At 33.8% G+C, this 18,903-nt stretch overlaps 1 protein-coding gene across 1 annotated transcript in view; it reads right to left on the bottom strand.

The window, feature by feature from the left end:
- LOC149797019 (PDZ domain-containing protein 8-like) overlaps positions 1–18,640 on the bottom strand; it is a 118,503-nt gene extending 99,863 nt beyond the window's left edge. The window contains exons 1-3 of the mRNA XM_089960697.1: positions 18,087–18,640; positions 14,649–14,800; positions 5,888–5,966 (exon numbers count right to left, since the gene is read on the bottom strand). Coding sequence (XP_089816823.1) covers positions 5,888–5,966; positions 14,649–14,800; positions 18,087–18,236 — 381 coding nt within the window. The 5' untranslated portion in view covers positions 18,237–18,640. The remainder of the gene's footprint in view (positions 1–5,887; positions 5,967–14,648; positions 14,801–18,086) is intronic.
- Between the last annotated feature and the right edge of the window lie 263 nt (positions 18,641–18,903).

Raw genomic sequence — 18,903 nt, forward strand, 5'->3', positions numbered from 1 at the left:
TGATATGCCAGTCTAGCTCTTTTTGCGGCTTTGTCGAAGATTTCTTTAGTCTTCTTTTTTGTCACCACTGACTTTTTTGTCTTAATGTGCAATCATTACATCTGTTCTCTCATGCAAGAAATCTTTCTTCTTATTGTAATTAAGTACACTTTTTCCAAATGCCTTAACAAACCAATCATTTTACTCCAAGAATAAAATTAAAATAAAAAACTGTTTACTTGTCTCTGTGATTTCTAAATCAAGGTCGGAAACCAAGTCAAATATAGAAACTGTTTCTATTATTAGGTATTTATGAAAAGATTCAGGTCAAACTGAATTTTCTGGAAAATATAAAATTCCGAGTAAACAAAATTACATTACATTGACATGTAATGAAATTAAAAATATAAAAATGTAAAACTTACAAACAGACAATTAAATTAAATCAAGTATAAATTAAATCAAATATACATGACAAGGTATTATGGCACTAAACTGGGCACAGTAAACAGGAAGTGCTTAGCAACACTATGCAAGTCATGGAACTGGACAAGTTCATTTTCTGGTGGCTGATACTATATGATTGATTCTGGACATGGCCCACTGTTATCCAAGTTATATGGCCTAGTCCAGTTGTGAAGGACCATGGCCATCTTGGCTGGCATGACATCCAGTTCTTGAGGTTGAGACAAGATATGTGATATTGATCCATGTAGCTGGTCAATAATTCTGATATGTGATACTGTAACTGATGTTGTTGTTGCTCTCCATCTTGCTCCCAGTAAATGATATGGTTTTGAACCCCTGCAAGCAAGCTGATTTTTGGAGGTCCCTCAAGCTATGTTTCTGCACTGTCTTTGTACCCAAAGAATTGTATGCTACTGATTAAACCACGTATAGAAAACTTACCTGTACTTAACCGACCACAGCGGGAACTATACAGTATAAACATGTTTTCTATATTACAAAAAAACACCTGCAATTAAAAAAAGGAACTAAAGCATCATTATTAATTTGATACTTACAGACAAGGCACTACAATATCCATTATGAAAAATTTTTACCTGCACAAAAAGGCCCAATGATGTTCCATACAGGTAAAATCAGAAAAGCATCATATATACGATTATGAATTAGATGCTAAGAGAAAATATTATAAAAACTGAACTGTATGTTACCTGATTTAGCAGAAATTATATAGCAACATTAATATGGTTATAGCAATGTAAGGAGATGCCACTGTGACCCACAAAGGTATGTACCAAAGGCACCTAATTGTGTCAAGATGGCAAAGTGAAAAACACAGAAATTTAGGAAACTTAGTCATCGGTGAAAGGAAAAACAGAAATGTTGGACATTTCTAGACATAGTATACTTCTCTTTGAAGATGAAACTCCTTCCAACTTGTTTTGAGGAAGAAACCTCCAAAGTGTTGGTACGGATTTTACTAGGCCTCTCTGCAGAGAGTATGCTACTCATCACAAACGGATGTAGTATATGGTGACTTCATGGGATTTGGTACCAATCCTGGTATAAGGGGAGATCACTCTATCTGTCACCTAGGTTAGGTATGCAGATAACTTTTAGCTTTGTAGCTAAAAGTTTGAGCTGGGGGTGGGGGGATGGCTGGATTTGGGAAGTAGTAATAGTTTTCCTATGTAATATGATTTGGTAACTTATCTGAAGAATGAAAGTAACATATCTTCAAGTGCATCCTTTTATTTCATTTCCTTTTTCTATTTTTAAAATGCAGAGTGATGGCAGGCATAAAACTGCATAGGATCTATATATAGATGCTTACATAAATGTTGACAATTACTAATTATAAAATTATTAGTAAATATGTTTACAAGTTTCAGGCTTTTTCACAATGGACACGTCAGCCATGGAATATCTGATGAATTAAGTTAATTTCCATTGAACGTTTTACTACCAAACAGAGATTATATAAAAAGTCTTAGTGAAAACCAGATTTGATACAAGTATTCATTCAGAAGGAGTAATGATTACAAGATCTTCATGATGGCTGCTTTGGTTGCCATACTGAAGGTCCAAATGGAACTAATTTTCACTTAGGCTCAACTGGACCTCACAAGAAATCTTCTGGTGAAAAACCTATGTCAATTTTACTTTCCATTCAGGAGGAGCAGCAATAACAGGACTCTCAAGACAGAAGATGTGGTGGCCATATTGGACATCAGATCAACAACAATTAAGTACCAACTAGACAACAACAATTAAGTACCAACTAGACAATAACAATTAAGTACCAACTAGACAACAACAATTAAGTACCAACTAGACATCATAAGGAGTCTTTTAGTGAAAATCCAGGAGTAACCATAACAAAATTTCCAAGATGACTGCCATTTTGGCCATACTGAATTTCTGAGCAGCACAACGTTCATTTCCATGTAGGATCAAATTGAATGAATGTGTGTATAAAGTTTCATGGCAATCCTCCAAATAATTTGGGAGGAGAATTGATAACAAACTTTTGCTATCAAACAGACACTGGATGATGGAGAGCAGGCCAATTTGTAAAAGTTAAAATCCCAACAATTTCAAAGCTATGCTGAATATGAAAAATTCTTACTACTGTTCTTTAACAGGTGTTATATAAAATCACAAATTCAAAGAAAATGTCTCTTGAAAAGTATATGATCAATGTCTGTCCCATGGCAGACTACACTGAAAATTTGGGTGCATAGACTTTTCTGGTTAACCAATAAATACTGCAGTTGTTCCAATATTATTATTATGAAATATATTCAACAAACATATATATATATATATAGTATGTATGCTGTATCAATGATATACCACAAGATGTAAAAATTCTTCATTAAAAGGAAACAAGGCTTGCAGAGTTTCCTTTCAATGAAATATTTAGACAACAAGTGGTATATCATTGATAAAGCATACATACTATACATGTGTTTTATTTATATCACATACAAATACACATTTGTACTTTGAATGGGGAACCGCTCCGGTGGTTTAGTGGTTAGAGCGTCCGCCTCGGATGCGGGAGGTTGTGGGTTTGATCCCCCGCCAAGTCGTACCAGAGACTTACAAAAATGGTACTAACAGCTGCCTTGCTTGGCATTCAGCATTAAGAGGTTAGTGTTAGGACTAGTTGGCCTGGTGTCAGGATAATGTGCTGGGTGGGACATCATGCTACATGTCTGCATCATGATACCCCAGTGCTAGACATCACTATAAACTGCCACAGTGCAGACATTGTAGCAATATGATTATAAAATTGTTAAAGCTACGTTAAAAATCAAAATCACATCACACATCACTCTGAATGGAGTTAGGATATGCTCCGGGCAACTGTGTATTGACCGAGTGAATGAACTCCTCAGATCCCTGCAAGTGTGTCTGCTACAAAATTGTAGTTCTATGATTTTTCTTGTTGTTCACAATTACATATGCAAATTGATAAGCTGATTGTTTTCTTTTTAGTTTTTTATTTTTATTCACATTTACTAAATCAATATAAGACACACTAATGACTTGAACATGAAATATACTTTTTATGAAGAAAGTAGTGCAATACAAACATGGTTAGCTTCTTATACACTGAACCTGAACTGTCAGGCATTCACGTACTCAGGCCAGGCATTAGGGCAAGGTGAATGAGGCAACCACCTTGGGCCCTGCCCTTTCAGGCAATGCAATGTATTTGCTTGGGCCCTGCTCATCACTTGCTGCCCTGGGCCCCACACATCCTAGGGCTGGGCCTGCACATATTGGCGTACGGAAATTAGTGTGGAATAGAAACTAAGCAAAATGATGAACCAACAAGAGGAAATTAAAATATTTTAATATACTGACAGTTCATCTAAGTCATTTCTCTGTTTTAATTAACATTTCTAAAGACTATAAAAATCTCTCTCTCTCTTCCCCACCCCTTGGTCGGTTTGACTAAACTTTACCATCATTCATAGGTCCAGAGACAACGTCATATGACACAAGTGAAAATCCCTAACGCTCATATTTTCATGGATTTTCACCAGTGTCTAGCTACAATAATCCGGTGGGGGGGGGGCAACCATTTTTATATTTAATAATTGATTTTTAGAACATTATAATAGGTTTAAGAAACAACAACAACAAAGCATTAAATATGCTACAGTATGTTTGCCTTGTAAATGACAAATTTAACATTATGGGCCCAGTGTCGACTGGCTGTTACAACTATGTATCATTGATATTATGAATACTGTACATAGATCCTAAGGAAAGCATAAACAAACCATTATGATGAACCAGATTACAGTAGGTTACTTGGTACAAGTTCAGTTTTAATGTATTCGTCCAGCTTAATATGTTTTTCTCTCTCACTCCAGATTTTTGCTTCTTTTGTCCCTTATGCATGAGAAGGGAGAGGGGAATGGAAAAAAGAAAGAATTCCGATGAAATTGTGTGCCATTTAATTTCATTTAGAAAACAGGGACTATTAATACTTTTTATCATTATTATCATATGTCATTTATGATTAATGAATGAGTAGAAATTCATCATTGATCTATAGGCCTAAAGCTGAAAGAATATTTATATATTCGTATTATTGTGTAATGGGCAGATCACAATTTGATATACCAATAGTACTGATATATCAATTTGCTTTATACCAACACTTTAAATGCCATGTTATTTTTTTTATTTTTAATGTATGTGTTTTATATATATAATTAGTCTCAACTGCATACACTATTTGTAAGTCATCATCAGTCATGGTAATAGAATGTGTCACACAAGTTTACAAACTTATAATTTAATCTAATTTGAGATCAGCAAAAATAAGACAATGTAACAATTTCCTTTTATATTAATATAAAGTCCATCATCTTCTAGTAGCTGTCACCCCTGCCCAGAAACTTATCCATATTCTATGTGAGTTTACATATATTACAATTAATTAACTAATCCAATACTATTAAACTTATTGTCTGGACTGCTAGGTAACTATACACTTTCCAATGCAACAACCATTGTAATTGGTATATTCTTTGAACTGGACATATTTGTTGGGTTAAAGCTAGGCGGGAGAAACAACAATCACATGGTCTATTGTGAGTGTCTATTTCTTGAACTAACCAATGAGAAAGTGTAATACAAGCTCATAGGCATACAGAGCAGGAAGCCAAAGATGAAAAATGCTGCTGCCATATATTTAGTATGTTGACAAATGATGAGGATTCAAAATTCTTGCTTCTTTATGGCTTGACCCTGGAGGGATGACTATATGGATTATGATTACTCTAACAAGATAATGAATAGCCGAAACATGTGCATTAGTGTGGCCTCTTATCAAATGCAATCACGTAACATTTAACTGCAGAATTAAGTCAGGTACCTGAAACGAATTTTCCAGGAAAATATATACAATTCCAATTTAATTTTTAGCAGAATAATTTATTTTATAGTATTCTGGGGCTGCCCAATTGGGTATTCACCATGAGAAAAATGGTTGATTTTACCTGTTCCAGGCTATCAGACAAACCTAATTTTCTACCCCTGATGATTCTTTTTCACAAACTTTTTAAAAATGAAGTCTCATAACTATTTCTCACCTCTCATTTTGTGTGCACTGTCATTTGTGGAGCTAATATAAATGTATATATATATATAGCTTTAATTCTAATAGGAAAAGAGAAATTTGAAAATAAATATATATGCATAGAACTTTTACAATTAACCAACCTAAGAACCTAAAAGAACCAATTTCTTTGGATTCTTCAAGTTAAATTCACAGGAGAAATGAACTGGACTTTAAAGCCAAAAGGAACTCTTAAACCCCTTCTTTTGTTCAATTAAGAAATACTAAACTATTGTGAAGATTTGTTGTCCTGAATTAAACGGGACAAAAATTAGAGTAGACAAGAATTACATTTACCTGAATTTGATCAAACAGTTTTCCAGCTGTTGTCTTCAGCAAGTCTTCAAATTCAACATTCATTTTTTTCACAACCCATCTGGAAAAAAATGGATGTATTTCATTGATATAAGGCATCACTGACATAATTTCCCACCTCTCCTGAACAGTTCATTCTTAAAATACTGAAAAAAAAATGTTTCTAAAATCAATAAGTTATTTAAAATCACTGTAAATTCACTTTCTTATGTTTGGTAACAATTTTCATGGACATTTTATCTTGTACCATTTTCATGGATTTTAATTTGGGTGCAGATTTTTGTAGATTTTGTGTTTCCTGTCTGGTACAGATTTTCATGGATTTTAGGGGGGTACAGATTTTTATGGATTTTTCAGTACTGATTTTCATGGATTTTGTATTTGGTACTGATTTTTGTGGTACAGATTTTCGAGGAATTTTTTGTTTGATACTGATTTTCAGGGATTTTACATTTGGTACATATTTTCATGGATTTTGCATTTGGTACAGATTTTTACAGATTTTGAATTTCATACCAATTTTCATGGATTTTGCATTTGGTACTGACTTTCATGGATTTTGCATTTGGTACAGATTTTCATGGACTTTGCACTTGGTACAGATTTTTACAGAATTTGAATTTAGTACAGATTTTCATGGATTCTGCATTTGGTACTGACTTTTATGGATTTTGCATTTGGTTCTGACTTTCAAGGATTTTGTTGTGTGTTTGATACTGATTTTTAATGGGCTTTATTGTTTTTGTCAGATACCAATTATTTCATAAATTTTGTGTTTGCTACACGACACAAACATAAACACACAAATAACAACATTTCTGTAATAGAGCTCTTCCACAATTGATGAATTTAAGTAAGACAAAAATGAAATTTTTCACCAAGCCCATAAAAATAAGTGAATTCACAGTATTGTAATATTTGACATGTAATGGACAACACATTTTATAAATCTGTTGCTTACAAGTACACAATTTGTGCCAAATTATACATAAAATGTCCTTTTATCACTTCTACAACTTCTTCAATTTTGATCAATAAGAAACATCTAATGGTCGCACCGAAGAATCATTTCTATGCAATGCAGCAAACAGGAGCTATTGTTATTAAGTAAATTAGCGGGAGTCCCGCCAAAAAGAATTTCCTGAAATTCAAGATATAGCCATTATCTTCCTTTTAACCGCTAAGTATTGAAACCATCTCTTGTATTCGTCAGTAACAATAAGATTTTCAAATTAGCTGATGCAGATGTCAAATGAGCTGATGTGGATGTCCAATTAGCAGATGCGGAAGTCAAATTGGTTGATGCAGATGTCAAATTAGCTGATGCGGATGTCAAATTAGCTGATATGGATATCAAATTAGCTTTATTTTAATTTAGGACCAACAAGATGTCATAAAGTCTTCTGGTGCAAATCCTACCTTGATATGTCTTTCCATTTTGGAAAATTAACAATAACAAATCTCAGAGATGGCTTTCATGGTGGAAATATTGGATATCAGAATGGCACAATTTCCATTTAGGATAGAATAGACATCATAATAAGTCTTTAGGTGACAAGACAAGATCTATATGACCTACCATCCACGAGCAGTAGCTGTAACAAAATTTTCACGATAGCCACTGTCAAATTACGCCATTGTCATTTAGGACATAGTAATAAGTCTTTCATTGAAAACACCATGCTGATAATACCATTATATCAGGAGTAGATTGTAAAGATGGCCCCTGTATAGGGGGTTCAAGGTTACAAAGGAGTTACTGATCGTAGAGCCTAAAATTACCTCTCTTAGCTACAATGCGCATGCCCACAAAAAATTTCCATTTCCAGATAGTTCACCATTCTACACTTGGTTAGTGAAACATAAGTCAACAAAGGAAGGTATCTTAGCTGTACTACAGATCATTATGGTTAAACCAATGAATCAATTATATATGTCAAACATCTTTTGTTCATACTAGAAGAATAATTATAGACATTAAATCAGATAATTACATTCAGTGTCCATACTTACATTATATCAGATAATTAAATAATATTTACTTTCCATACTTAAATGATATCAAATAATTAAATTAAATACACTGTCCATACCTGATAATATAAATTCATTATCTATAATTTCAGATACATTTGTAGGAACATTTCACTCTGCTCTCTGATTTTAAACATTTATTGCACATTTTTGGTTATATAACTTTAACGAAACAATCTCAACAATTTGCATTTTTCATATGTTGATATGTCCTTCTTTCTCAGTTATTTTCGCAAGGCTAATAGTTTGTTTATAGTACAAGTTAAGAAATATATAATACAAGTTCGATAAGAAAATTATAACATGAATTTGATACATGGCTGATTTGTAATGCTGAATATTTTAAACCAGAAACATTTGTTGTCCACCAAAAAAAATGGAACACAGTATTTTATTGTATTCAGAAGAACTTAACAAAGCAATAATTACATTAATTATCATAACGATAAATAAGTGTATTCAATGCAGACGAAATATGTATTCATATTTGGGTGTAAATATCGTACAATATTCAGCTTAAATAACATGCCCAATGACATTTTTTTTTCTTCTGTTTCATTTTCTTTTTGACTGGTGAAACATCAAATATCGAACGGTACATGCAGTAACTTTCAGCATGATTTTTCTTTGCTTATGCTGACACGTAATAACTCTCAAATTTGCTGGGGTCTTTAGACAACATTTCTGATTGCCACCAGCAAATTCATCTAGAACAGCCTTCTTAAAATTAGTTTATTTCTGTTTAACTTTCCTTGCATCAAATATATAAGCTTTAAAGATCCAATTATTTCACAGATTCCATCATATTACTTTGGTTTGCCTTTTAAATCAATATTGATCCACGTGACCAGATGTAAAATTGCAAACAGTATAATTTAAAAAAGAGACTGCTTGTAAGAACATACTCTACAAGTCAATAATAAATGGATACTCACACCAATTCATATTTGTTGTCTTTATCTATCAGTCACTCTTTCTATCTTAGCATCATTTTATACTTGTTTTTAACCAGAAGTATGTTTATGTACTATACATATGCGAACACACATTCATTCAAGGATATGCATACCCATGCACCAGATGAAAGAAGACATACATACAGACAGACAGGTGAGAGCCACAAATGTCCTTTACATGCATAGTGTGTCGAACATTATATTTCTCCAAACTGTATACTCTAAAATTTCCAACCGTTCAAGGAAATGAAATTAAAATAATCAAGGAGACTCGAACGTGCGCATGTCTGTTCAAGCGTGGTTGACATTTGTGCATTCTGAAAAAAACTCAGGTTATTTCATGAAAAATATAATGAACATTAATAGAAAAGCAACAGCCTAAATAAATAATAAAAAAACCTGAAGAAGTTAGAATTTTTTTTACTCATTGTCATTCAACCAACATTAACTGCTATGATTGAAGCTGTACAAAATAAATATATTTGCATTATTCTTCAAGCGAGATAAATTGCAAGAACTTTTTACGCAGCGATACACTTTCACACAATCAAATAATACAAACTAGAGCATAAGGTAGAAATGGAAAGATAATGAAGTTCTGAAATGAGCAGATAATATTTATTTGAAAGCTGGGAGCTGTGCAAGTTAGAGAAAAAAATAAAAGATGTAAAAATAATTGATCAAATATTGATAGAATTTCATTTTAAGCAACAGTCTAAATCAATAATAAAATAAAACTTAAGAAGTTAGAATTTTTTCTCATTGTCATTCGACCTCCATTAACTGCTATGATTGAATCTGTACAAAATAAACATATTTTCATTATTCTTCAAGCGAGATAAATTGCAAGAACTTTTTATGCAGCGATACACCTTCGCACAATCAAATAATACAAACTAGAGCATAAGTTTGTAATGGAAAGATAATGAAGTTCTGAAATGGGCAGTTAATATTTATTTGAAAGCTGGAAGCAGCGTAAGTTAGTGAAAGAAAAAAAGACGTATAAAAAAATTGATCGAATATTTATAGAATTTCTTTTTAAGATAGTGAGATATCGATCCTGCTTGCATAATGTGAGCGGTCTGTCACATTTTCTTGATCTACATCTGCCATCTTAATTGACTGAACTATCCGGAAGTGAGTTGCACCGATATGCCCTCTGGTGTTTTCAACGGGAGATACTAACCGTGAAACCCCCTATTGGTCATACTGGATGTCTGAGCAGCACTATTTTCATTTTTGGCCAATTAAACATCTTATGAAGTTATATGTTAAAAAAGAACTCAGATGATACAACAATCCATCCAGGATAAGTAGCAATAACAAGATTTTAAAGATACCCATTGTTGTAGCCATACTGGACATCAGATCAGCACCAGTTTCATTTTAGGCCATCTAGACATAGAAGATTGTTGTTGTTGTAGGGTTTAATGCCATTTTTCAGCACACGATAGGCTATACATGGTGACCAGTATTAAACATGGAGGAAGAACCCGGGAAATCTCCGGAAAGAACCACCGACCCTCGAGAAGCTACTGGCAAGCTTTCTCACATACCCACATTGGCCGAATCCGAGACTCGAACCCACACAGACAGGGGTGAGATGGCAGTGATCCGTAATGGAAAGCGCTTTAGACCACTCGGCCACTCAGGGCACCAGATATAGAAGAGGTCCTTCAGTGAGAACCTTACACTGATATGACCATCCATTCAGGAGTAGTGTAAAATTTTCAAGATGTTCACTGTGGTGACCAAAATGGACATCAGATTAGCACCATTATCATTAGAACAAATTAGACATAATAAGATTTTTTAAAGTGGAAATAATAAGATTTTTTAAAGTGGAAACTCTATGTCAATATGCCCTTCCATTCAGAAGTAGTAGCGATAACAAGATCTTCAATATGGCTGCCATTGCGGCCATACTGGACATCAGACTGCCATCATTTTCACATCCGACCAACTAGACATCATAAGAAGTCTTTTAGTGATCCATTCAAATGGAGTAGCAATTGGATGTTCAAGATGGTCAGTGTGGCAGCAATACTGGATGTTTGAACAGCATCATTTACTAGACCATGTAATAAATGGGTGTGTTAAGTTTCATGGCAATCCTCCAAGTAGTGTAGAGACTGTATAAAAAACAAACTTGTGCTGATGGATGGATGGTCGGACAATGGACCATCTCATAAGTTCTTATGATCTTTAACCACTAGAGATTTTTAAAAAATGACACATAAAAGATTTTTAAACAGCTGTCAAAGCTAACATTTTATTGGTCTTGACTAAAGGAGCAAATGGGGTTTTTTAATGATAAAAATGATAATGAATGAAACAGGGCTACAAAGTATTAATTTTAGTCTCAAAGACAAATCATTTCTATAAAAAAGCTGAATTGGTCAAAAATTAATTTCCAATATTAACAAAATAAAAAAGCTGAATTTGTCACAAATTAATTTCCTATATTAACAAAATATTGGTTTACCCTTCACCACATGCTTGTTATGCATTACATATGCCAGAATACTAATTTGACTCTTTTAGAGATGGAAGCTTCTCAAGGATAATCTTTTCTTGTTGTATAATTCTAAATTTTACAGTATTTTAAATTGAGTCATAAAGAACAACTATCAATCAAATGCAAGAAACTGATAAACCAGGTGATAATAAATGCACAGATACTATCTTAGACTATCATATGGGATGCCAAGGACAAAGAAGAGTAACTCAGAGGAGTACAATTTTAATCTGAGTTTTGGGAAAGCACTTTTGTCCTACAAACCATGCCCAAGATCATTTAGCAAATCATAAATGCACTTGACTGCCAATGACTGAATATGCAACAGGGTTTGTTTTCACATAGATTTTGTCACTTCACTGTCCAGATGCCATACTGAAAAGTGTTCATTACATGTGACCATAGCTAATTATTTGATTAATTGCAATAAAGGATACAAATCACTAATCTTGCCCCTGACTACAGTAAAACCTGCTTTGATTGACCTCTTCTATCAGCAACCACCTGTCATTTATGACAACAATTGTAATGCACAGATCAATTTTGTTTATATAAACATACTTTTGTGAGCAACCACCAGCTGAAAGCAACCAGTGACCACGATGTCTTGGTAAAATGTGCATTTTTACACTGATATGAATGACTGCATCACAAAAACCCAGATAAACACCACTGACCTTTATAAATATGACAACTTACAATGTTCTAAAAGAAACAGGTTGTCAATCAATTTTTTAAGTCATGCAGGAAGTGTCATATATTGGAAACCAGACTAAAGTACATGCAGATTCTTCCAGCACTATGAACAACCATATAGCAAGAACAGAGACAGACACCACTGACCTTTACGTAATCAGCTGTAACAATGACTGCTTCAATAGTAAAGACAGTTGTGACAAAAAATATATGAACATAAAAAACAAAAAACAAGAAAAAGGAATCTGCCTACCAATTTGTAAATTTGGCAAGTCATGCATAAAGTGACATTTGTTATAGACAGTAAACCAGGTTGATGTACATGTCACAAATTGCCATTGTAGTGTCAAAGTCAAGGTAGTAGTCATTGTTTGTCTTTTGAGTTAATCCTTATTGCCTGATCCTTATTGCCTGCGGGTGAATGATGTCTTTGTCTATTAAGCCAGAAAGTAAGCATTGTTTCCCGTATTTGATCAATAGTGTTAAAGGATTGTGTGGTTTGCAGCTTTTATTTTTCCTGATTGTGGATCAGTACTTTGATGTGGTTGGGGGTCTTGTGTGTCTCAGTGACCCAAAGAGCTATGCTGGTAGTAGCCTAGTGCTCCTGGTAGGGCCACCCATGCCACACAGGTCAAAGGGTAGAGACCAGACTAAACATGATCCACTGGTCCTCCAGGCTGGAGGTTTGGCACAGGGCTAATAACCCAGACCTAGAAGTAAATGCAACTGATATGGAAACAGCAATAAAGAACTCATCTACAACTGTGTGTGATGGTCTTCCATCCTCCAGCCTCTGTTTACAGAAATTTGTGATGAACAACAAGTACCAAAGGACTGGAACAAAGGAGCTATCATCAAGATTCCAAGGAAGGAGCACTTAGCGATTTAACAAATGTTATGGTATCACCCTACTACCCCAAACCAGTAAGATCCTTCCAAGGTTATCAACTAGCAGATCTCAGATGCTGAAGACAAATCCATGAGGAAGGAACAGGCTGGATTTCAGAAGGGTAGGAGTGTATAGATCATATGTTCACTCTGAGAGGCATAGAACAGTCCACAGAGTGGCAGAGACAATTTTTAAAAGTTTTTGACAGGCTCCACAGAGAAAGCCTGTTTGTGTATTCAGAGAACCTACAGAATTCCCCTACAAATGGTCCAGCTCATCAAGAGTTTTTACACCAATTTCCCACGGGATTCTGCAATTTGTGCTTTGAAGTCAATATTGGGGTCAGACAGACATGTGTATTGTCTTTACTAATACAGACTGAGTCATGTGAAGAACGACATAAGATGTGTCAAGTGGCATCAGATGGACACCGTTTTCTACATTGGTAGACCTGGATTTTGCAGATAATCCTGCATTACTTTCACACACACCAGCAAATGCAAGCTAAGACACAATGCCTCTGCAGCTCTGCACATCACGAAGGACTGAGAGTACGCCAGAAGAAGACAGAGGTCATGTATGTCAACAAAGACTTGCCAATACCAGTCAGGATAGATGATTGAGACTTACCCAGCACTAACAATTCAATTATAGGTAGATATACAATGTACAAGTATAGATTTTTCAGAATCTGCAAAGCCTGCTTAAAACCATTAGTATCAAAATTACAACTAAGCACTGATAACGTTATCAACTAGCACCTTAATAATAATGGCAGAAACTTTAACTAAAAAGAGACTAATTTTATCACTGGAGAAAATAATTAATGTTACTGAAATAAGTACAAAAGAGATCACTCACAAAATGATGGCTTAAAAATTGCTAAAACAAATTCTGGATGTTATAAAGGACAAGGAGTAAATTATAAATTATTTCATGTGCAAATACATGTACAAGTTATCTTCAAATATAAATGTGATTCATGTTTAATGATAGAAGTATATCTTTATTACTATATAATTCTATTTTCAAATGAATGCATACAATATTTTAGCAAGAACTATAATAGAATTTATGTACAGTGATGGTGGTTATTTTTCTTTAAACAGTGCTGAAATTTGACCTTGGAAACTTGTCTTTTTATATAAACCTGTTATGAGAGACCACCTATCTTAAGAGACTGTTTTCTTTTTGGCAGAAGGGGTGGTCTCTCATGACTGGTTTTACTGTACTTTTAATTTTACCTGTAAACAAAAAATTTTTGAAAAAAGAAAACTCTGGACACAAACTTACGGTTTGCAAAGAAAAATATTCAGATGGCATTTTCTAAGAGCAGTAACACTTCCAGGAACAGTAAACATCAACACATGGTTTATTTATCCTCAATAAACTTGACAAACCATCTTCTAATACCACCATTAGGCACACCAATGCAAACATACTGCATGGGCAAAATCAAAGGTTGTACTAACATTTATCTGTGAAAAAAGACTAAGGTAAAGCATCAAATAAATGCAATTACTACAAATAATAATAATTGATCCCAACAAATAAAAAAAAGACGACTTAAAACCATGATGATTAACAGTCTTTTCATGTTTCGAGTTTTCTCATTTCTTCGTTTCCAGAAGGAAGAACTGTGTTACTCACCTTCTAATTTCTGTTGTATCTTTGAGCTCTCTGAACAAGAACTGAAATAAGCAGTTGAGGAAAAGACATGTCTCCACTTCTTCCTTCTTTTTCTTCGCCTCTTCACCAATACCTCCCATTGATACATGGTCCTTCATGTATTTCAGCAAAACCTGTCAAAAAGGTTAAAAATAACTATTACGTTTTTTAAATTCAGCAAAATTCATTCTCAGCTTAATAAAATAACAATTTCAACTTGCAACCAACAGAAAACTGAAGCTGTAAGAAGACAGACAAAACTCATCTGACCTAATCAAAATGTCACTTTCAATAAAACAAATATTTCTTGCAATATACACGTATCAAAATGCATGACAGTAAAGACAAGAGTGAGGGAGACAAAGACCTAAAGGGAACATTAGTAATGTTGATTCCAATGACATCATGATCAAATGAAATCACTGCAATTTCCATGCATTTTAATGTCATACTGTCTAATTTTGATTTCAAAACAGTATCATTCTCTTCAATCTCTACTCCCCCCCCCCCAGATATACACCACCTTGGCCACAGGGTTTCAACCTGAAATCCATGATATATATGCTTTTCTACTATGACTTTATTTATAAAGTACAGGAGAAAAATACTTGTGAACTCTGACCCCCCCCTCCCAGCAATGTTAAATGAATGAAATGGAGTCAAACATAATACCCTTACAATCTGACTTAAGTCAGTTCAGTTTCTTTTATTCACTACAATGAAATCAAAACAAAATTGACAGTATTTCACCTGCATGAACACAAAATGATGAAAGTTCATATGTCGGAACTACAGGCCACAATCCAATCTGCTTTCGAAGAACCATCTTTCTGTTTTGATTTCACATATATCTTTGCATAGGGAGCTTGCATAGTGTGATACCAGAGACAGTTCAATTTTTTTTTTTTACAATGAATGAAGTACCCCATACACTTTCATATTTCTCTGAATAATCTGTACAGAAAAAGTTGACAATATCACAGTCTCTCTTGGATCATACAATAGCCACTGTGTTCAATTTACTATCATTTCTGCTACTTTCTTAATCTTTTTGTTGATCATATTTGTGACTGCACCCTCTCATGTCATCATCTAATTTCTGCCATTTCAGAGGCAGATGTGCACCTTGTAAATACTTCCACATGTTTACAATTGTCAGAGCAATGTGTAAAATGCTTATCAACAACCATATAACATTTAAACCATGTTCAGTATCATTGTAGATTACTTGTTGAGTCAAAAAACACGACCTGTTTTAGTAGGAAAATACTATCCTGAGACCCTGTACCTTTTGTCATCATCAGTAATGAAATCAGTGCTTGAGAGCAGTGAACCAGGCTAGTTCAGCAAAGACCGTTTTGACAATAATCACACTGAGTGGATGACTAATTGACACCTTTCCATTTATGATGTGAGCATTTAATTTACATCATCAATTGCAGGATGTTGTACATTAATCAATTAACACAAAAAAAGAATAACCACTAACCACTTATTAAATCTTATGATAGCAACCAGCTGTATTTTTCACTACCAATTAGTGAGTGCCGTGTTTTTTTATATCCATCAGCAAAATCACATCTGTGGGATAGCAGATTAGGATTAATTTCAAGCCCTGGTCTGGAATGGTGGATGCCAAAAAAAACAACATAAGATGTTATTATATCTCTCATACTGTATATTTTGATAATCAATGTCCAAAACATTGTGTAATAAACCGTGTGTAAAATTATCTCTGATGATTCTTTATCCATTGAGATCACCATAAATAACCATGCATAAGAATGTTTTATTTCTCATATCAATGTGGTTTTATAAATTACAGAATAAAAAATGCTAATTAGGCCAACTGTGGAATTTTAATATACATTAGGAACAGAAAGTTATTCATTTTGCTTTGCACAGAAAGATAATCCGACTTGTTATTCTCTAACTTTGCACTAACCTACCACACCACTAAAATCACTTCATTTACTTCAATGAATTATGGAAGAAATGAAAATCTGTTTCTGTTGGATCTTTTATGTGGTGCTTGGAAGTGCTGGCATGATGATTAAAAGTTGTCAACTTGGGTAGATACTTATTTTCCAGGTGAGGATCTAAATACCATATAAACCTTTTTGAATTTAAAAAAACAACAACAATGTCTTACTGTAAAATGGATATTTCTTCAGTTTTAAAATTTTCTACATTTTTTTCTTTTGTGATTTAAATGAGAACCTATACAAATTCTGATGGACTGAAGATATTACACAGCTGTCATATCTACTCACAACAATGTACTGCAACACTGATTTATTATGGGGTTTTTCAAAACATTTCAATTATCTTTATTGTGCATCATTATAGTCTTGTGTATTTATGCTTATTCATAAAGAAAATAATTACTCTCACAAAATATTGTTTTGCATTATTCTTCTCACCTAGGGTTCCTAATTTTTTGTTACTGTTGCAAGTTTAATTAATTTCGTATGAAATCAGAACTAATGTGAATAATAATATTAATAATAATAATAATAATAGCAATTATTATTATTATTATTCTATATAATTGATACAACTTAGTATTCAAAACAGGTTATTATTCAACCAAATTCAAAGGCTGAAAGGTGTTCTTTTTACATTATGTAAGATGACTTGAAGTTTGTGTTAAATTTGTCAGTAGAACATAAGGAATTACCAAAACAAAAATAAAATTACCAAAACAGAATGGTACCTACAACCATTTACCTTTTATCAGACCTTTCCCGTCAAGGACAACTAAGTGAAATCATTACATGAATTGTGCAATAAATTGGAAAATGTAATTCACTGGTATCAAAATCACTTAAACCAAAGTTCATCGTTTTTTTTTATTGTTATTCTACAACTACAAATCATAATTTCACTGTGTACAATGATATATACATGGTGTATTTTTCCATGTATTTGTACTTCTTAACATATTCTGGTGTTTCAAGTAACCCTTAAAAAAATAAATTTGTATAATTTTGTAAAAAGGTCAAAAATTGTATGTGACATTTATGAAACATTTAAATTCTGTCATTATTACAAATAGTGTTTCTCTGTTCCAGTAATTTCATTTTTTATTGTTCCTTTTGCTTTTGACTCATTAAGGATTTGAATTTTTAAATAAACGGGCACTCCAGGAGTGGGTTTATCTGTATCAGTATATAAAGACCACAAAGGATGATACATCTGGGAAATATGGAAGCATTAGGCTTGTTTCAGTAGGTCTGGGACAATACTAATAATAACAGCAGCTTTAAATGCTACAGTATATCAATCTGTACAAGAAAACAGTACCTAACTGTAATCTGATATAGCACTGTGGACATGACAGGGAGTATTGCAAAATTATTACTAAAATGGACAAAATAGAGACATATCCTTCTGATGTGTTTCTCTACAGATTCATACTTCTGGTAGTTTGTGCTTCTCAGTCTGCTTGATCCTGGGTATTTCTACCTTGGGCAACTGCAATAGTTTTCTTCTAATAAGACAATACTCAACAAGCAGGGTAACAATGACCCCCATTATGAAGGCTGTCACAAAAGCTGTTACAATCATTTTCAACTTCACGGGACCTCACGAATCAGCAATTAGCCACCGATTTTCTTGGTCATCTCCGGAAGACCCACGTATCATCGGAAGGCTGTTCATGTATACATCCCTTACATATTTCCCGTTACAAACTCCCGTTATAAAACCGCAAATCCGATTCAAGTGGTTCGCAAAATGAAGTACTACTGTTTTCAGCCTCTGCAAACTTGTGTCCGGTTAAAGATATTTATATCTTTATATGGTTCAATTTTATAACATAAGAGTTCCTTTCTCGTATCAAATTTCACAGTCTGTTAACGTTGCATACTCCTTGCTTCTGCGGCAAACTGAATAAATAATCAAAATCTTTTCATCGATATGATCGAAACCTTTTTAAACCAGGAGCTAATTACTCCCACACGCTCACTTTACAAAATCCAACGAATTAATTCCCTTTCACGAGAGCAATTGGATCATCCTAGATCTTTTCCTTCAGAATGACAACATCAACGGCAGATGAAATCCGATTATGAGCGTTGAGTTCGAAACAAAGAGATCTAGGGTGACGTCATACCCCATTTGCAGTATATTCGTCTCTCTCCAGTGCGAGTAGATTCGCAGATGCAAAGTCACCCTTACTCATATTTTAGTCTCCATATTTGATATTTTAGTCAATCATATTTTAGTCTGAGAG

This window comes from Sinohyriopsis cumingii, chromosome 6, assembly GCF_028554795.1.
Source record: "Sinohyriopsis cumingii isolate HCF-2022 chromosome 6, ASM2855479v2, whole genome shotgun sequence".
Classification (NCBI taxonomy): Eukaryota; Metazoa; Mollusca; class Bivalvia; order Unionida; family Unionidae; genus Sinohyriopsis; species Sinohyriopsis cumingii.